Source organism: Stigmatopora argus, chromosome 18 (genome assembly GCF_051989625.1).
Source record: "Stigmatopora argus isolate UIUO_Sarg chromosome 18, RoL_Sarg_1.0, whole genome shotgun sequence".
Classification (NCBI taxonomy): Eukaryota; Metazoa; Chordata; class Actinopteri; order Syngnathiformes; family Syngnathidae; genus Stigmatopora; species Stigmatopora argus.
In genome coordinates, this window is record NC_135404.1 from 1,809,346 (window position 1) to 1,830,771 (window position 21,426).

The window sequence follows — 21,426 nt, forward strand, 5'->3', positions numbered from 1 at the left end:
GGCGTTTGATCATGTCCCCCGGGCAGTCTTGTGCGGGGTACTCTGGGAGTATGGGGTTCCGGAACCCCTGTTACGCGGGGTCTGGTCCCTTTATGACTGGTGTCAGAGTCTGGTCGGCAGTAAGTCGGATCCGTTTCCAGAGCGGGTTGGACTCCGGCAGGGCTGCCCTATGTCACCGATTCTGTTCATCACTTTTATGGACAGACTATCTAGGCGCAACCGTGGCGGTGATGGGGTCCGGTTTGGTGGCCTCAGTATTGCATCCCTGCTTTTTGCAGATGATGTGGTTCTGTTGGCTTCATCAGGCCGTGATCTCCAACTCTCACTGGAACGATTCGCAACCAAATGTGAAGCGGTCGGGAGTAGAATTAGCACCTCCAATTCTGAGACCATGGTTCTCAGTCTGAAAAAGGTGGCATGTCCTCTCCGTGTCAGGGATCAGGTCCTTCTCCAGGTGGAGGAGTTTAAGTATCTTGAGTTCTTGTTCATGAGTGAGGGAAAAATGGAGCGGGAGATCGACAGGGGAATCGGGGCGGCATCTGCAGTGATGCGGACTCTGCATCGCTCCGTCGTGGTGAAGAAGAAAATGACCCAAAAGGCGAGGCTCTTTCTTTACCAATCAATCTATGTTCCCACCTTGATCTATGGTCACGAGCTGTGGGTCATGACCGGGAGAATGAGATCTCGGATACAAGCGGCTGAAATGAGTTTCCTCAGCAGGATGTCTGGACTCTCCGGGAGGAGCTCGGAGTAGAGCCGCTGCTCCTTCGGATCGAGAGGAGTCCGATGAGTTGGCTCGGGCATCTGATCAGGATGCCCCCTGGACGCCTCCCTTGGGAGGTGTTCTGGGCACGTCCCACCGGGAGGAGGCCATGGGGCCGACCTCGGACACGCTGGGGAGACTATGTCTCCCAGCTGACCCGGGAACGCCTTGGGATACTCCCGGAAGAGCTGGATGAAGTGGCTGGGGAAAGGAAAGTCTGGGCTTTCGTGCTGAAACTGCTGCCCCCGCGACCCGACTTTGAATAAGCGGAAAGAGATGAGATAAGATAAGATGAGACATGCTGGACAAGAATCTTCACTATTAGGCTTCAAAGTCCTTAAAGATGATTTATGCAATTAATTATTTTTAGTGCGTCCTACTAGTGTTGTGCTAGACCACACAATCCGTGTCGTACAGTATTGGTGGAATATTAGTGACACAAAGATTTAATGTATTTTATATTGAATGTATAAATATTTAATGTATTTGAGGGAACCCAGAATTAACAAACAACTACAGACCTATAGGCATCCTTCCGGCCGTCTCAAAAGTCTAGGAAATGATAGTAGCGGAGCAAATTGTGGATCACCTTAACACTAGTCCATACACCCTTAACAGGCTGCAATTCGGCTTTATAAAACATCATTCTACTGAAACGGCGGTTTGCTTCTTTCTAGAAAACAGAAAATCAATACTAGATAAAGGCGGGATCATTGGTGCGGTCTTTATTGATCTCATTTGACAACATCAACCACCAGATACTGCTGACTAAACTATCTAATTTGATTTTTTACCAAGCACGCTAAATTGGATTGAATCATACTTATCTGTAAGATCAATGTGCGTGAGGATGCAAAACACAAAATCTACTTTACGGAATACCAGTCTCGGGGTACCGCAGGGATCAGTGCAAGGCCCACTGCTCTTCAGTCTCTACATAAATGATTTGCTGAGCTGCTGTCCTTCAACTGTCATGTGCCAAATATATGCCGATGATGCCGTCCTATATGTCCACGCTAAAGACAAAAAACATACTGCACAGGAACTCACAGATGCAATGACGAGGGTCAGTAACTGGCTTGAAAAATATCAACTACATTTAAACATATCTAAGACTGTCTGTATGTACTTCTCAAAAAGAGCGACAAATTACAGCGACCCCAACATTTTTATCCAAGGAAAAACAATCAATGTATTCCAAGAATTTAAATCCCTACGAATCACTCTTGACTCTCAAATAGCCTTCAAACGACAGATAAAAAAACATGCAGAATAAAATTAAATTCAATTTGTCTAATTTTAGGTTCATTTTTTTCCAAGATGGCGCTGTCACGCGGCAGCCGGTGGCAGTAGCTCTCTGCACTCTTATTTGTTTTCCGTGTTTTACAGCCTTTCTATCTTTTTTTATTACATTTTAACATTTCTTAATACATTCATTTTTACTTTACTTTGTACTTTATACTTTTTACTTTGATGTTTTTACAACTTTCTTCGTTCTGTTAGCCTAGCTTCTTTTTTTGGAACCATTCAGCCATGCCTACGCTGTCATAGCTGTGAACAATACACAGCAGAAGGAGAAACACCTCAATGCCGCTGGAAATTCAGAGCTGGACAAAAGTGCCGGGAGAAGAAGCGATGCTTCAGACCAACCATTCCATTATGGGATAAGATGGAAGAGCTGTCGGCGCTTACCAGGCCGGAAACAGAGACGAGGGGTTCTACTCTGCTACTGTTGATTCTTCAGCTCCGGACTGCTGATGGACTGTGCGGATAGGCTTGGAAGAGTGACTCTGCATATTTTCAACCTCGGTCGCAGTCTGCAGAGGTTCCCCATCTTGTGGAGGACTTCCTGTGTGTGGTTCCAGTTTTGTCCGACTCTGCAACGTCTTTTTCTTGGGTCTGTGTCCGTTTTTGCTACTGCAGCCAAGATGGCGCCGCTCAGGTGGCAGCCGGTAGAGGTAGCTCCGTCCGCTCTTGCTCGTTTTGTGCTTTTGCTGCTTTTCTGTCTTAATGATTTTTAATGATCCCATATACTTTGCTTTGCTTTGTACTTTTTGCTTTGTTGTTCTGCGGCCTTAGCGACTCGGCTCCACCCGTCGCGTGGCTTGGTTTCTTTGTGCTAGTCTGCAATGTCTTGTGTGTTTTGTGTCTGTCTTCCTGCTGCGGCCAGGAAGTTTATTTTTGTATTTATATCTTGCTACTGTGACAAGGAAATTTCCCGAATACGGGATGAATAAAGTTATCCAATCCAATTAGAAACAATCTCACACCTGAGTCAGCAAATTATATTTTGACACAATGATCATATCACACATGACTTCCTGCCTAACAAGTTGGTCATCGGCCTGCAAAACAACACTAAAACCAATTGAAACCATTTATAAACAGGCTTTGAAAGTACAGACGCTCCCCTACTTACGAACGCAATTGGTTCCGAGCGATTGTTCATAAGTTGAATTTGTTTGTAAGTTGATTCAGTGCTATATTTTGTATTATAATTTATGTTTAAGGCCGATATAAGTATATTGAAGGTTTATATAAGTGCATTTGTATGTTTAAGGCTTGTATAAGTAACACGCATTGGTTTGTACTGAAAAAAAAACATTTAATAAAATGGAGAGAATATGTACAGTACTGTAGAGAGAGAGAGAGATTTATGTATTAGAAACTGGCCAAAAGAAGCGACCTAATGATGATTGCACAGTTTTCTTCTTTTTTTCCATCATAAATGATGCGGTAGCACTGTATGGCATCATTCAATTGATTTGCAAACTTTGTGCAACGTTCAATATTTGGGTCCTGCTGCTCGATCTTTCTGTTTATAAATGGTGTTGAATCTGCAACGCTCACCACTCTCACGCGCATCAAGCTTCGTTATTATTGCCACTCGTTTCAAATGAAATGGCTTGCCTCTTCCTTGCAACTCCCTCAATAGAAGCCTTTAGCTTTTTACCAACCATATTCAATATTGGATGCATGAGATATTTAATGATACAAATGAAAAAGGTTCTTTGCACACTGGAGATACATTCACGCACTTCCGCATTGCAACGAACTGGGCAGAGGAAGGTAGATGCTGGGTGAGCTGAGCTCTCACAGCTCCAGGCGTCGGTATTAGCGGTGGAAAGAAGTACTACTCCGAAAAAGGCGCGAAATACAAAATTGGACTTGCGAACATTTTTGGACTTAAACGCAATTTGCAGACATGTTCGTATGTACCGTTGTTCGTAAGTTGAATGTTCGTAAGTAGTGGAGCGTCTGTATTGAACAGAAAGCCAAAAACACACCACCACTATTAAAGGAACACTACAAAATCTTCCAACACAAAGCCCCTCTTCCACTGCAAGATTTTGTACAAAAAAATTCCAACACATCAACAAAGGCTGGCTCTAGAGGTGACTGTGTAGTTCACTTCAAAAAGAGTGCTTTAAGCCAATGCACCTTCTCCGTCCGCGATGCACATACATGGAACTTAATACCGATTAACATACATGAACTCCCATCTCTGAACCTCTTCGCCAATCATCTTAAAGCCGGGTTGTTAGACGAACAAAATTGCACTCACGGCGCTGTCTAAAATGGTATATGTGTCACGTGTGTGTTATTGCTTATCTTGTCCTTACACAAGAGACTAAAGATCGAAATTAGCCGGCGGCTACAATCTTGCATACATGTTCATTAACATGAATATGTTCATTAATATGTGCTGTCCCTTATCAAATCAATCAATCAAACAATTACTAGCTTTTTCTTAATAAAAAGAAGTTGAAGTGCTGGTCTTAACAGAAAATCTTTCATACGCCCTCCAAGTCCGAGAAATGAACCAGACTTTTTGAGGACAAGACCAAGACCAGGACCTGGACCCAGAGGGGGCATGCAAAATGACTTGTTTGTCCCCATAGGTGTCCTCGAAGGCATCTCAAGGTGCTAGATAGGGCATCACATCTCATCTAACTTGCCACCCTGGATTCACCAGCATGCTTGGTGGTGTTGGACCATTTCTGGTCTTTATGTCTGTTTATAGCAATTATGTGCACATCATTATTATTTATCATACATTTGATTTTTAATTATAGAACCCTTGCTTTAGATTAAGAGTCACCTTAATTTTATTTCTTGCCACCATTGAAGGACGTTTTGTTCATCCATATCCTAAACAAGATGTGCCAAAGCATCATGCAGGTCTTGAGCATTCTTTTTTTAATTTTTTTGTCTTTTTTTACTTATACTACTAGTGATGAGATTTTGAATGTGTTTTGCATACTTAGATGTCCCAATCGTTTTATCTACACTTTCCTTTAGAGTTGGGACCTCCATTTAATCAGGGCATCCGAATGAAATAAAAGTGGACAAAAGGAAACACAACTTTAGAACGTCGTTTGAGAATAGTGATAAGCAGTTTTCAGTGTATTCGTTGCAAGTGAAAAGCGTATGTCTGCATGCTTTTATGGATGTCGAAACGACAAACCTGACATTTAAATGGTCCTTCGAGCGACCAGGGTCAATATACCTGATGGACCACCTGAGGGGGAGTCGACATCTAGACAAAATCTTGGCCACGGCACCTCAGAGCTTTTTGTGGAAGTGGGCTTTGGCTCTCATCAAACCAAAGGAGTGAAGACATTTCTGGTGAGCAAACATTCTTAAAAGGGTTATGAATGTGTGAGTTTGCATTAAGGTGACTGTGACAGTCGCGTCAAAGGGAGTGTGACTGTAAATATCCAGACAATACTTGTCTCCATCGGGTACAAGAGACAGAGTAGTCTATAAAATTATAAAAGGGCATGGGTGTCCTGTACGTAGGTATTTAAACTTTGAAAAGCGTGACTGTGAAATGTGTGCGTGGTGTAACAAATCTCATTGAACAGGAGATCTGTAGGTAGCCAATGCACATCAAAAATAGATTTATCTTGAAGACTGGGACGTTCTGGTCATTGTAGACTCATTCTCTCATTGACCGAAAGCGTACCCGTGTGCTAGGGAGGACTCGGCAGCAGTCATTAAGGCTTTGGTGACTGATTATATCCCTGCGCATGGCTTTCCTGCACTCATTCGATCAGATAATGGTACTCACTTTAACAATAAGGCCCTACAGAAGGTCGAGAGCATGTTAGGCCTTAGACATCGTTTTGGTTATGTTTATCAACCACAAAGCCAAGGTAAAGTCGAACAAATGAACCGTACATTGAAAGAGAAATTGGCAAAAAATAATGCACGGCACCAAAATGTCTTGGCTCCAAGCTCTCCCATTGGCTTTACTCTCTATTCGTCAAACCATCAACAACACCACAAATTTAGCCCCATTTGAATTACTAATGGGCCAGTTGATGCCCATTCCCAGTTCCTCACTCACCCCATCTGAAGAGGTTCCGTTACCCGATCTCTCACATGCAGCATATTGGTCTCAACTGCATTCTCTTGTATCTAGTATATCTTCACAGGTACAGGAGACTGCTGCAGCTGCACGTGATCACCCACAGGAGGAACCCACAGTCTCATCCCATGTTCTTCTTAAGGTTCTATCCCGAAAGTGGTCGGAACCCAGGTGGACAGGTCCCTTCAAAGTGACTGCTCGTACATCAACTTGAACATAAGGGACAGAAGTGGTTTCATTATTCCCAAATTAGACCCGTTGATCCACCTAACCCACGACCACACACTTCACCACAGGATCCCCCAAAGGCGGCCTTTGATTCTCCTGGGGACAGGTCACATACATCTAAACATGACACATAGTTCCTGGACATGGTTCTTGGTCTGGACTGGGCTTATCCCAGTCCAAGAGAGGGAAGTGGGGTACAGGATGTTTTTGCTTCTAATTGTTCTCTTGTTATTTTTTGAAGGAGCGCTCCACATGTGTATGTCATACTCCTGTTGGGCGATCTCCAATCAGACGGATGTGGCTCCAATGACACCGCAATCTCCAACAAATGGGACACCACTGGCTTCCTGACCCCCTGGTCCGTATAATCCATGGTGACCCATCAGTGGTTTAGGATGACTACAGGTATTACGGTTACAATTGGCTGTTAATGGCGGAGCAAGCTGCCAGCGAAACCCAAGATGATTGGCCCCATTCGATAATGAATGTATTGCACAAATCCAACATTTAAAAAACAATTTTTGACAAATCAGTAGCCCGCCAAAATTTTACCTGTCTCAAATTAAACGGGACTGGAAAATCGTGGGGAAACATTCCGTCTGACTAGTGTGTTGTACATATGTCTTTTCCGGTGCCATGTCCCTTATCCCAAGCTGACATCCATTATGGTGTGGAAGCGATAAGTTGCTTCTGGTGTGTGTTCTTTGATGTTTTTGTTGCTTCCGGTTTCTGTTTCCCCAGTGGATCTCTTGCATCACAACAAGAGACCATCACCTGCCTGGAAAGGTTGTTCGTTTAATCGGACCACTCCCTAAAGGTAAGTATGCTCAGTCGCCCCAAACTGACCACTCTACACTTCCGCTGAACACTTGAGTATGGATCTTCTTATTAACCTGCGTGCTATTTGTTGGTGTGGTCTCTTCAGAGACCAAGAGAGGGAATGAAGACTGGGACGTTTTAATCTTGTGTTTGGTTCATTGCAGTGAAGCTTGGGTGCCCCCAAACTGACCCCTCTGCACCCCCGCTGAGCCCATAAATCATTGCAGTAAAGCGGGGCTTTGCATTGCTTCTTTGGTGACACGCGCAGGGAGAGTGTTTCCTTTGATGCACGCGTGCACGGCCACCGGTGCACAGTGTTACCGAGACATCTGGACGATCGCAGGAGAAGGCGGAGCCCTGGGACCGTCGTGGACCATCAAGCATATAAAAAACTGAGTAACTTGTGTTGGAGTTGTTCTTTTTGACCCAGAGCTGTGGAGGGGAGCAGCTCTGAATTGGATTTATATATTAGGAATAAATCTTCTGTGGAGTAACCCAGCGCATCTTGGTCATCTCTATTTGAATTTTGAGCATGCCCTTTTGTTAGGATGACAAGCCAGTTATAGTTTAATATAGATAAAAATAGTTATAGTTAGGTAGAGTCAGATATCAGGGCTTGCCGTCTAACAATCTCTATTCATGATTAACTAATATCACTTTTGTGGCCAGCCTAATACACATATAAAGAAAAAAAATACATGCAGATTAAAATAAAATTCAGTGATTGCGTTTCTTCACCTTCTCTGAGTGTGTAAAATCAATCTTTTATTTGCTAAACACCCATTTTTAAAAGAGATTTTTTTTTAATAGCGCAGCAATTGTCTTTTTGTTCTAAACAGGCAGGGGGGACTGGTGAAGCCGGGCCCCCCTGCTTGTAAGAAATAAAAGGGGACTACAGCGTGGTGTTTGGAAAAGAGGAAAAAAGATAGAAGCAAAAGACAAAGAAGCAGTTTTTTCCCTCAGCAGAAAAAAAATGTTTCCTGTGTGTACTGATTTTTGCATGACTAAAAAAGTCAAATGGTTGAGATTGCATTCCACTATTTCTGAAAGCAATCACCTATAGAGAAGTTGTTCAATAAACCTGAGTTAAAGAACTAAATAACTTAATTGAAAATAAAACGATAGAAAAATGTAAAATGCTTAATTACAAATAAAACATTTTACATAGACAGAAGAACATGTGGGTGGGTGAGACCAAGGAATTCACATTTTGTAAAAAAAAAGGGAATTCCGAATGCAATACTTGATGTTGAAGCTAATTTTATGGACTACATTAGGAAGATATTAGAGAAATGGATTGAATTTGTCATTTTGCTTCCGACTCGACTTTTTTGAAAGATTCCACCACACCCTACCTACATTACACCTATCAGGAAGCTAATTACTCCTAATCACCACCACCTTCACATGTTTACCAGTTTCTCTGCTGGGTGGATTTAAGAAGCAGTATCTTGACATTCAGTGTCAGTTTGTCTGCGAATTAACCTGTTTCCTGTTTCTGTTTGCTGGCCTCCTCGGACTGATCTTCGTCTTGGACAATATCCTGCACAACCAAACATGCTCCTCTGATGACTTGCCTTCTTTTGAACAATATTTCTGTGCCTGTGTCTGCTGCCAGCCCAGCACTCAGCTGACTGTCGGTGTTCACGTTCACATTCTCAATAGGAACCAGACAAACGAACAGTGGTACCAAGAGACTAGGCACTCATCTGCTGCATAAAGATGCAGCAGTGGCTTGATCCAAAGTAGAAAGGTTCCTACCAAGTGGGTTCTTCATAGAAAAAAAAGCCATGGAACATTAACTTTCTGTTGTGCCATGCACAATCTTAACAGATAAAAGTTCAGCTCAGTTGTCAGAGCAGAATCTCTCTCACGTCAACACTTTGCAGCACAGTGCTTGCTGGTGAATTAGGCAGTGGACTTGTAGCGGGGTGGTGAGACCCCTTTTTTCCAACTCCCGGTTCATGCGTCCCATTAGACCGCGAGTTTCGCCCACCATGCTAGGAGCCCCGTCAGTCGTGATGCTAGCTAGCTTTGACCAGTCCAGGTCCAACTTCTCCATGGTTTGCCACACTTTGTCAAAAATATCCTCTCCCGTTGTAGTCCCTTTGAGACTTTGGAGGGCTGCCAGATCCTCGCATATCTCAAAGTTTGCGCTAACTCCACGAATACAAATGAGCAGTTGCGCTGTGTCTTGCACGTCCGTGCTTTCATCCAGTGCTAATGAAAAAAAGTCAAATTCTTTCGTCTTCTGCTGCAGCTGGGCATATACATTACTCCCGATTTCTTCAACGCGTCTGGTGATTGTACTCGCCGACAGACTTACGGCATTAAATGCATCTTTCTTCTCGGGACACACCTCCTCCGTGACAGCATCCATACATTTTTTAACAAACTCTCCGTCAGTGAAAGGCTTACCGCTGCTTGCTTTCAGTTTAGCAACTCGAAAGCTGGCCCGAACGGATGCCTTGTTCAGCTGAGCTTGGCGTTCAAATGTATTCTGCTGAGATAGTAGTTCACTTTTTCGCTTTGAGTTTGTCTGCTCGTATTTTGCCTTGCAAGCTATCGTACTTGTCTTTGTGACGGGATTCATAGTGTCGGCGAAGATTGTATTCTTTGAATACCGCCACCGTCTCTTGACAGATGAGACAAACAGCCTTTTCTTTGCATTGAACAAAAAATAATCGTTTGTCCACTCCAGGTTAAATACCCTGCATTCTGAATCAATTTTTCTCTTACCTAACTTTTTCGCCATTATTCCGTTCTCTCTTTGACAGGGCGGGGCCTAGGATTTTTTTTTGGGGAAAAAAAAAATTCTGGATTTTTTTTTTCCAAATAGGAAATAAATCCGATAGCATCTCTGGTATTGTTCAGAGGGCCCGGCCAAATGTGCTGACGGGCCGTATCCGGCCCGCGGGCCGTAGTTTGGTGACCCCTGATTTATACTGTCAATGCCTTTGCTAATTGTGCTTGTTTGAACCTTTACAGGAAAAGAACTGAAATTTGAGACTGTAAATGTCACATGGTGGGCCACCATCGTAAAACAAAATGCTCCACCAGGAGAGGGAGGCAGCAAATTAAAGATCTAAAATTGGAGACTGTAAATGTAACATGGTGGGCCACCATCGTAAAACAAAATGCTCCACCAGGAGAGGGAGGCAGCATATTATTTGATTCATACAAAATTCATGAGGTCTATGTGTATTGGTATCACTGGTATCTTTTTCTGCTGCAGTTGAAGATATTCCATTGGGGAATCAGAATCTTGGGTATTAATCTGGTCTTTCACGACGGCGTAGCACCTCATGGACAGGTTGTGTGGATTACCCCGAGGTGTACGAGATAAGTATAAGTTAGCTAAGCATATCACAGCTGGTTGGAAAACATTTTTATTTGGAGAACTCCAATTAATGTGTGTGCGCATTTTCCCCTCCTCTCGTAGCCAGCTGTTTTGAGTTTATTTAATTAGCCTTTTGTGTGTATATAAGGGGTGTGTTTGGTGACGTCTGACATGGGAGTATTGCTACCTTTACCTTGTGTGTCCCGCCCAGTAAGTCATGTTTTTGCCATTTTAGTTGGTATTTGTGTTCTTGTTTTATTTTGTCACTTTTGTTTTCACCGTTTCTTGTGATAAAAAAGCCTAAGTTTTGCACCAGCAATTTCAACCCCTTTTTTCCTGCATATTGGGTTCAACTTCGCCACAGCCGACTTTAAACATGACAATTACATTCATAACAATGTCCAAAAATCTTGTGGCAATCAGTTGGTGTCCACCTCTTTGATGACTTGTCTGACGTGTATAGCGGCCCATATGCTGCTTGTGGTGTGTAATGTTTGGAAAGTTGCACCTTTGTAACCAGCAATATTTCACTTGATGGGTCACTCACAAGGACCAGTGAAGATCTGCAGACCCTAAACTCTGAAGCGAAGAAGCACTCTGGGGTGGAACCCTCAGCATGCTCAGAGTGTTGGAATTTTCTTCATAATATACTTTGTAGTTTCTATTTTTTTACTTTAATGTTTTTACTACTTTTATGACTCCACACATTGCGGACTCCACACGGGATCAGCTGATAGTGCAACGCAACAGAAAGGACAACACCTGGATGCCGCTGGAAATCCCCGCAGAGTTAAAGAGAACGATAACGTGTTGCAGAACTGGACGAAAGTGCCGGAGGAGTGACGCTTCAGACCAAGCATTCCATCTATTATCAACTCATCTGGCTCCTCTAGATCCAGAGGAGCAGCGGCTTTACTCCGAGCCCCTCGCGGATGACTGAGCTCCTCACCCTATCTCTAAGGGAGAGTCCAGACATCCTACGGAGGAAACTCATTTCAGCCGCTTGTATCCGGGATCTCATTTTTTTTCAGTCACGATCCAGAGCTTGTGACCATAGATGAGTGTGGGAACGTAGATCAACCGGTAACTAGAGAGCCTCGCCTTTTGGCTGAGCATTTTCTTCAACACGACGGACCAATGCAGAACCCGCATAGCTGCAGACGCTGCACCAATCCGCCTGTTGATCTCCTGCTCCATTCTTCCCTCACTCCTGAACAAGACCCCAAGATACGTAAACTCCTCCACCTGTGGAAGGACCTGGTCCCTGACCTGTAGAGGGCACACCTTTTTTCCTACTGAAGACCATGGGCTCAGATTTTGAGGTGCTGATTCTCATCCCGACCGCTTCACAATAATTACAATGAAGGCTTTTGATTTGATTTTGATATTGATGATTATTAGAATATCTACGGATTGCATAAGCATTGAACAATTGATGTCAACTAGATGAGGTTGGTTTCCATTGCTTTAAAGCAGGGGTCTCAAACTTGCGGCCCGCGGGCCAACTGCGGCCCTCGGGACGATAATTTGCGGCCCCCGTCTTAATATGAAAGATCGATTTTTTTTTTTTTTTTAATTTTTTTTTTTTTTTTTACCCCTTTCCCCATGATGGCGCCGTTTAAGTGGCAGCCAGTGGCAGTAGCTCTGTCCACTCATGTTTTTCTTGTTTTACAGCATGTTTTACATGAAAAATTAGAGGGAACATTGACATGCACCTGCTTGTGGCAGGTGTGATACTGGTGTGCCGATAGCGAGCAATGATGATGTCGTGACCGGATGATTCGCCTAAAGACGTTTCGCCGACGGACGTTTGACAGACGGACAGGTCGTACTAGTATTTGTTAGTTTAATGACAAATACTAGTATTTGTATTTAATCATTAAACGCTGTTTTCAGCTGGATTTGACCGAATTTGAGAGCATTTTGAGCCGTTTGGCGAATGGACGTTTATAGACGTTTTTTTGCCTCCATCGCGATATCATCCAGTATTTGTATTTAATCATTAAATGCTGTTTTAGGATGGATTTGACCCGATTGCTGTCATTTTACGGCTCGGTTCTGCTACATCTGCCTGCCCAAGGGTGCTTACTCCCGGACTGCCATTGATGGTAGACGAACATTGATTTTTACTATAATTTGGACAACACCGGCGGCGGGCCGGATTAAAAATCCTAACGGGCCGTATATGGCCCGCGGGCCGAGGTTGAAAAACTTGTACACACACGATCCGGCGGGGCGAGCGTTCGAATCCCGTTTCGGCGAAACCTCCGTTCGGCCGAATAAACGTTCGGTGGAACGTCCATTCGGCGACCTGCCCGTCTGTCAAACGTCCGTCGGCGAAACGTCTTTAGGCGAATCATCCGAGTACCGATGATGTCGCTCACACTGGTACTCAGTGCGCTCAGGGAGGTTGTCTTTCTGCTCAGACCAACAAAAAATTAGAGGGAACTTTGGTTCGGAGCTGAATGAACCAATCACGGTAAGGTATACGGCTCTGGAGGGCGGGACATCGGCCGGGCTGTCCAGTGTCTCGCTCACTCACTCATTCATTCCTCCAATCAGCTGGGCGGAGGAGAAGCCGTGAGGCCGATCACTCCGCTCGGCGCGCACACTCCTCCGCTGCTCTCAGCATAGAACTGAATGAGGCGCTATGATCCGTGATCCAGCCTGTGTCAGTGTCTGTAGCCATCTCCGCGATTGAAACGGAGAGCGAAAGTGCACATGCGCCACAAACCCGCGCGACTGAATGTGAAAGATCAACCCGAGACTCATTCCAAGTGGAAAAACATATTACAGAGCCCCAGAGATGTCTCTTTCAAAGCCTGCCGTGAAGAGAAAGGTCGGTGATGAGCACAGACAGTTTCAAGAAAAGTGGGGAGTGCAATATTTTTTTGTTGAACACAGGGGCACCCCGACGTGTCTCATTTACACTGAAAAAGTTGCGGTGCACAAGGAATACAATTTGAAACGTAATTGTACTACGAGACATGCTGAGGAGTACGAAAAATACCAGGGAGATGAGAGAGCCAACCAGGTTGCCAGTCTTAAAACACGTCTTCTGAGGCAACAGGATCTCTTCAAGAAGGCTACCAAAGACAGTAATGCAGCAGTCAAAGCTAGCTACGCCGTTTGTGAGTTGATTGATCCTGTGCTAAGTGATCCCAAATGGCTCATGGACTTGGCTTTTCTTGTTGATATCACACATGAGCTTAATGTACTGAACAAGAAGCTACAAGGCCAGGGGCAACTTGTCAGTGCTGCCTATGACAACGTGAGAGCATTCTGCACTAAACTTGTGTTATGGAAAGCCCAGCTCTCTCAGACAAACCTTTGCCATTTCCCAGCATGCAAGGCTCTCGTGGATGCAGGCACACCATTCAGTGGTGAGAAGTATGTTGAGGCCATTTCGAAGCTACAGGAGGAATTTGATCACAGATTTGCAGACTTCAAGACACACAAAGCCACATTTCAAATTTTTGCGGACCCCTTCTCCTTTGATGTGCAAGATGCCCCTCCTGAGCTTCAAATGGAGCTCATTGACCTGCAGTGCAACTCTGCACTCAAAGCCAAGTTCAGGGAGGTGAGTGGAGAAGCAGACAAGCTTGGGCAATTTTTGAGAGAGTTGACCCCCAGCTTCCCTGAACTTTCCCGAAGGTTCAAGCGGACCATGTGCCTTTTTGGGAGCACATACTTGTGTGAGAAGCTCTTCTCCACCTTGAACTTCAATAAGTCCAAGTACAGGTCCAGACTTACTGATGAGCATCTTCAAGCTCTACTGAGGGTCTCCACTGCTTCCTCCCTCAAGCCAAATGTGACTATGTGAGAAGAAGCGCTGCCAGGTCTCTAGCAGCAAGGAGTAGGCAAGAGAAGCCGTGTTCAGAATATTTCATGTTCAATGTTCCATTCAAGTTCAGAAAGTTAAAGGTTAAAGAGCTGTTAATACAGACATTTGAAACGGAATAAAAATAATTCATTTTCTCTACTTAGCCAGCCAGTGTATATCTACTGTATGCTCATTAGTATTATTTGGTTTTGTATTACTGATTGATTTATTTTTTATTCATCTTTAAGTTAATTTATTTAATTCATTATTTTTTGTTAAAAAATAAAGATATTTGATAACGTTGGAATGTTTTATCAGTGCTTTTCTTGTGGAAATCCTGATGCGGCCCAGTCTCACCCAGACTCGGCCTCTAGCGGCCCCCAGGTAATTTGAGTTCGAGACCCCTGCTTTAAAGGCATACAAAGTGGTAGAAATTAGACTTAAAATTTACAGACCTGGCATTGGAATTACCGGGTTTAATCAGCTAAATGTACAAATGTGAATACAAATGTAGCGATTGGCAAGGACAACCTTAAAAAATGGGGAATTGACAATTCTCCAAGCTCCAAAACCTTTAACTAAAAAATAGATTATTATTTTAGATTACTTAAGGAATGTGGCTCCCATTTCAAAACAAATTTGAGGGGATTTGGAAATTAGCTCTATTTTGCACTAGACCTTTGACCAAGAGAGCCGTAAACAATTCATATTTTCTAATGTTATTTCTTGAGAGATGGGCGGCCCGTTGGGGCGAGTGGTTAGTGCGTCGGCCTCACAGCTCTGGGGTCCTGGGTACAAGTCCAGGTCGGTCTACCTGTATGGAGTTTGCATGTTCTCCCCGTCTCCCCGGGCCTGCGTGAGTTTCCTTCAGGTACTCTGGTTTCCTCCCACATACCAAAAACACGCATGGTAAGCTGATTGGACAGTCTAAATTGCCCCAACGTATGGGTGTGAGTGTGCATGGTTGTCTGTCTCCTTGTGCCCAGCATTCGGCTGGCCACCGATTCAGGGTGTCCCCCGCCTCTGGCCCGAAGTCAGCTGGAATAGGCTCCAGCACCCCCCGCGACCATGATGAGGATAAAGCAGTTCAGAAAATGAGATGAGATGAGATTTCTTGAGAGCCATTCTCAGAATTGAAAAGTAGAAATACATGAAAATGTGTGATATAATAAAAAATAATAGAATCTGCATAATAATGTTTGAAAATAACTATTATACGGTACCCTGACGCTTCGTCGACGGACACTTGGTCGACGGACACTTCGTCCTCGGACGTTTGGTCGAACGGACGTTTGGTTGCCGGACAGTTCATCGAACAGACATTTCATCCAACAGACATTTCGTCGACGGACAATTCGTCGCCGGATTCGTCGCTGGACATTTCGTCGAACGGACAATTCGTTGCCGGATTCGCTCGCTCTCAAAATTATAATCATGAGAGAGAGAGAGTTAGTTTACTGTTGAAAGCGATCAACCAGGTAATCTCTCGCTCTCAAAATTATAATCATGAGAGAGAGAGAGTTTGTAATTGCATTGACAATGTCAGAGCATTAATATCTAAATATCTAATATCAAAATGATCAATAAGTTGCATATTATTGGCGTTGTGTGTACATGTTTTTCAATTCGTCCTATAGACAAAGTTGCCTCTTTTATACTATTATTGTCCCAAATTAAACACATTATCAATAAGTTGCGTATTATTGGCGTTGTGTGTACATGTTTTTAAATTTGCCCTATAGACAAACTTGCCTCTTTTATACTATTATTGTCCCAAATTAAAAACATTATCAATAAGTTGCGTATTATTGGCGTTGTGTGTACATGTTTTTCAATTCGTCCTATAGAAAAACTTGCCTCTTTTATACTATTATTGTCCCAAATTAAACACATTATCAATAAGTTGCGTATTATTGACATTGTGTGTACATGTTTTTCAATTCATCCTATAGACAAACTTGCCTCTTTTATAATATTATTGTCCCAAAGAGCTTAATGCATTCCGGGACTGAGCTCGTATGTCGATATTCTCGTAACTCAAACGAGCGTTTCCCATAGAAATGAACGAAAAACAAATTAATTCGTTCCAACCCTCTGAAAAAACACCCAAAACAGGATATTGGATTTGAAAAACATTTTTATTTGTTCTAATTCGCAATCTATTAACAAAGTAACGAATAACTAGTGGTTTAATATTACTAAAATGTGTTTAATAGTACTAAAATAATACGGATTTCACAGGGGGAGAGAGAGAGACGGACAGAGAGAGAGGGGGGAGAGGGGGGTGGACTTTTTGCACGGCAACGCGCTCGTAACATAACATAAACAAATTTAAATGAACTTGGATTACGATGCAGACACTCAAAAATAAATTTAATCTAACCTTACACTAAAGTTAATTCCAATTTAGTTTTAAATTTTGATACCTTTCTTCTCCCGCCTTTGCTTCATTCGCCCAGCCTCCACCCTGACTGCCTGGAACGCGCTCGTAACATAACATAAACAGATTTAAATTAACTTGGAATACGATGCAGACACACTCAAAAATAAGTCTAATCTAACCTTACACTAAACTTAATTCAAATTTTGTTTTAAATTTTGATACCTTTCTTCTCCCGGCCAGGTTGGCTCTATTTGCCCCGCCTCCACTCTGAGTTTCAGATGCAACCTAGATTTTTGCTCTTGTATTCCCTTCAAAATATTCCCAAAATGATGCACACAATTGTCCTCACAATACAATAACGCACGACCACTTGCCAAGGAGAAGTAGTATATATGCCATTCGCACTGACTAACGGGAAAAAAACACTGAAAAATTGCAACGCTCCGCCCAGTGCTCGCAGAGACATTACATACGAGCTCCACCCGGAACGAAGTAAGCTCGCATCTCGAGGTACCACTGTATTTTTTTTTATCTATTATTTTTTTTACCTGCAAAGGAGTGAATCAGCACTAACCGAAGCGCGAAGTTGCAAGGTTTTAGTGTATTGAAAAAACATTGATTAAGAAAGTTTTAGAGGAGATGATGAACAAACTACAAAGACAAGGAATTTGCATATGGAAGAAGCCAGTCTGGCTATATATACCAGAAAAATGGGTCTATCCTATTATGAAATAAGTAAACTATACAAACCAATTTTTCCACTAACATTGCCTTTGCTAACTTTACCTGCTTTGAACCTTGCATGGCAGGGTCTGAATCTGGGGCCGATAAATGAGACGGTGCACCGGGGTTCCAAGACAATCTCCGCCACTGATTCCACGTTTTGACCTACGGTGGTGGTGTGGTCCAAATAAATTATGTGACTCCTGTCAAAGAGCAGCAGGACTATGTGCTTTAGTTTCACTGCTCTCACCAGTATCACCTTTTCCATCTACAGTCGAGGAGACATAATTGGCGGCTCAGAATTTCGGGTGGCCTCTCCCGCGGGCGTTGAGCCTCATCGAGGGAGGGCAATCTGACTTACATTGATGCAATTTACATCTCCAGAGGCATACCAGACGAGTATGGGTTAGCTAGGCAAGGTGCAGCTGGTTGAGACTCTATTTTTCTTTGGGTTACTCAAAATAAAGATATGGATAAACATCCTCCATTACAATGTCCAAAAACTTGGAAATTATACTAGGCAGGGATGTGTAGCAATGAAGGAACAGCTGGCAGCCACCAATCTCATTGCTTTCCAGGACCGCAAAGCTGGTGGAGCAAGGGGGCGTGTGTGCAATGTCTGGAGATCATTGTTTCACCTTTATTCCTAACGACACGTCACCCGATGGGTCTCTAACCAATGAAGGCCTGCAGACCCTGAACCAGAATATGAAGAGGCATTCTGGGGCGGAATTGTTCGCCTTTACAGACTGGTGAGATAAGACTTTGGGCAAGTATAAAGATTTGGACTTCTCTGTGGGGATCTCAATGGCTGTTTTTGCTACTACTTTGACATTGTGTGGGCGTTCTTATCCCCTGCCTGCAAAATTTGTTAAATTGACTTATAAATTTAGCCTACAAATTCCAAATTGCAAGAATTGTATCCACTTATTACACAGCCTACTGGTGAGAGCATTGATGACGCGTGCATATGATCAATATGAAAGTGAATTGGGCGAGATTGATTTTATTCTTCCTTTTCCAGACCTGAAATTAAGGGGACTCGGGTAAAAATCAGACCCGCATATTATTAAAATGAAGCGGAACTAGCCAATCAGACGCCTTCGCGCCTTCCCGCTCGCCAGTGGCTTCTGTTGAAAGGGCGGGCAAAAGCCGCCTACATCAAATAGCAGCGGACATTTCTTAATATTGACATTGATTTTCTTAGGTCCTAACTTGCTGAAATTTTTTAAAATTTGTATTGCCATAGTCGGATTTACCACAATAAGAGGTTAGTGCAACCATCTCTTGGGCACGTCTGGAATGCAATTGATGAACTCTTCCCGTTTCTCCGTGTTGCGAAAAATCATTTTTTTGAAAAACTGGGGCCCAAATTAAAAAATCGATCACAGTAACATCCTAGAGCCGTACATTTTCAATTGTTTGTTAAAAACCATATTCAAATCGGATCTACGGTGTTGTCTCCATTTTGTCCAATGTTAACGGACAAACACACTAACGCACACACAAACATTCTCAGAAATAATCGATTTTTTGAAAAACGGGCCCAAATTCAAAAATCGAGCATGGTAACAACCTAGAGCGGTACGTTTGCAATTGTTTGTTCTAAACCACATTCAAATCGGATGTACGGTGTTGTCTGCCACCTCAAGTTTAAGTTCATGTCAATGTTAATGAACAATGTTTGATTGGTTTGATGAAATTAAAGATATGCAATAAGGAAATCCGATTTTTGATGTTATTTTTACGTATTTTGAGGATTCGACAAAACCACAACAAAATGGAACATGCATAACATGCCCCATCGGAATCTGTGAACGGTTTTCCACTATCTCCCGAGTTGCAACACAACCTGCAGCAGTAGTGGAGTTTGCGCTAATTTTGATCTCCTCTAAATTCTCCAGAAGTAATCCAGTTGCACTTTTTCTCAAACAGGTACTCGGGTGCAAGTGTAGCCTGAAAATGTTTTTCCACGACTCTTTTTGTTATTCAACAACTTCTCACTAGAAAGTGAACAATCAGGCAATCCTTCCGCATTGGTAGTTACTGCAAATTATTCAGTTCAAGAAACGTTGAATGCCCTGTTTTTTTCAAGAATTTTTCTCTTTTCCCTTGGGATCTGTGGCCCATCACACAGTCACCTGTTTGTTTATAACAGCGACCTGCCTATCATCCCGCCCTGCTGATAGAAACGTGCAGGAGGCTATTACGCAAATCTCTGTTGACAGAAATTTTGAAATTAAATTTTTATCCTAAACCTTCTTACAGTATTGGAAAACATCAAGAATGTTTGTCCTTCTACAACAACCATATTAAAAGAAAAAATATATTTCTCCCCCCAATTTTCAAACATTTTTGAAAAAGCTCCAGGGAGCCACTAAGGCAGCGCTAAAGAACCGCATGCGGCTCTTTAACCAATGGCCATCGACCCCTGGTTTATCCCAACCAACTATGGACAGAATTGGTTGGGTATTTTTAATAGCGGCCATTTTAAATGGCCACCTTTGCCTGAGGTGAGATCTCACAAATGGTTCAAGACCTGGCAGTAAAATATGGGAAAAAGATGCAAAATACTGCTCATGCTTAAAGTAGAAAAGGAAAAGGATGGAGTGATGATTTTTAACACAGAGGTCGCTCCGGTTTTCTTTTTCCTCTCCTACTATTTTCGATCCATTTGGTCAATATGCGCATGTCAAAGTAATTTGTTTCAACCATTAGTGTGATACCTGAGTGCATCTGATCATAATTTTAATCTTAATGCTGATCAGAATAAATAAATTTTATCCATGTCAATGTAGCCATTGTATTAGAATTCCATAAACCAAGAGCAAAATGCACAGAAGTGACTGGCGTTATAGTGTGATTAAACTGTAATGGGGTCCTCAATTCATGAAAATAGTTCAGTGTGACGTTGTGTGCATGCGTATCTGTTTTAAAGTTACCGACCTTCAGCATGGACTGAACATAATGAGAGAATGGGTATCTGTCTATATCTTGAGGCAGGTTGAGAATATGTGTTGCCTGTACTTGCGGAGGTTCAGTCTCCTTCACTATAGATACATATTGATGCCCTGTTTAAAAGAGAAAAAAATAATTACAGACATTAAGAAACTGTTTTCTATATTCTTTTTCTTTAAAATTACCTGCTGCCGTACGAAACCTTGCCGAGAGCTCGGCAGGGATCTCCAACATGCCCACATCCTACCAGGTAATGTGCATGGAGAGTATGGTTATGTTTCTTTTTTTAATATATTTATTGTTTTTTTTCCTTACCATGTTTAAAAGAGTGACGTCTTTTTCCTGACTTTGCTTCCTTTCTGTCCTGAATTAAAAGGTATACAACAAGGGCTAAATAAGTTTCGATCAGTTCAAATGCCTACCACTGAAACGTGTATGGCAATTCCCTAGTTAATATAAAAACTGTCAGAATCTTAAAAGCACAAGATAGTCCAAAGAAAATCTGAGGGAACACCTGTGAGTAGCTTCTTCTGTACTCCTGACACACCCACACACTTTGCCCGCCTTTGCACAACAAGATATATGAGTACAAAGGTCAATAGTCTGGCAGTTAAAGACAGGAGGTTTTTTTGTTTTGTTACATAATTACACATTAGCCATCTAACAGTATTAACTTTGCCTGGTGAGAGGCAATGGAGGATTAGAAAAAGGAAAATTGAGATTGTCATGTTCGCTTGGCTTAAATAAAATGAACATGAAAGAGGCTTGGGAAGCTTTTCTTTATGTTGCTCCATTTGATGTCTCTAACCTGTTGGTCCCAACATGTATGTTTAAAATCTTTAAAACATAACGATACAGAATGAAAAGTGTTGTTGTAACCCCCTTCCTAAATAGACCTTCTTGTCTTGTGTACTGCACACCAGGCAGGCAAAGTGAGGATTTTATAACATTATTAATAGGAGTAACAAGTCTGGCCTAGATTTTCAAAGGGTGTTTTCAAAATGAAAAGGCAACA

General features: G+C 42.7%; 1 protein-coding gene across 2 annotated transcripts in view; it reads right to left on the reverse strand.

Moving 5' to 3' along the window:
- The window catches only part of myo15b (myosin XVB), a 184,074-nt gene extending 163,220 nt beyond the window's left edge, over positions 1-20,854 (reverse strand). For both annotated transcript variants that reach the window (XM_077625198.1, XM_077625197.1), the window contains exons 1-3: positions 20,727-20,854; positions 20,597-20,654; positions 20,400-20,524 (exon numbers count right to left, since the gene is read on the reverse strand). In XM_077625198.1, the coding sequence (XP_077481324.1) occupies positions 20,400-20,524; positions 20,597-20,654; positions 20,727-20,729 (186 nt within the window). In that variant the 5' untranslated portion in view covers positions 20,730-20,854. The remainder of the gene's footprint in view (positions 1-20,399; positions 20,525-20,596; positions 20,655-20,726) is intronic.
- Positions 20,855-21,426: the final 572 nt, after the last annotated feature.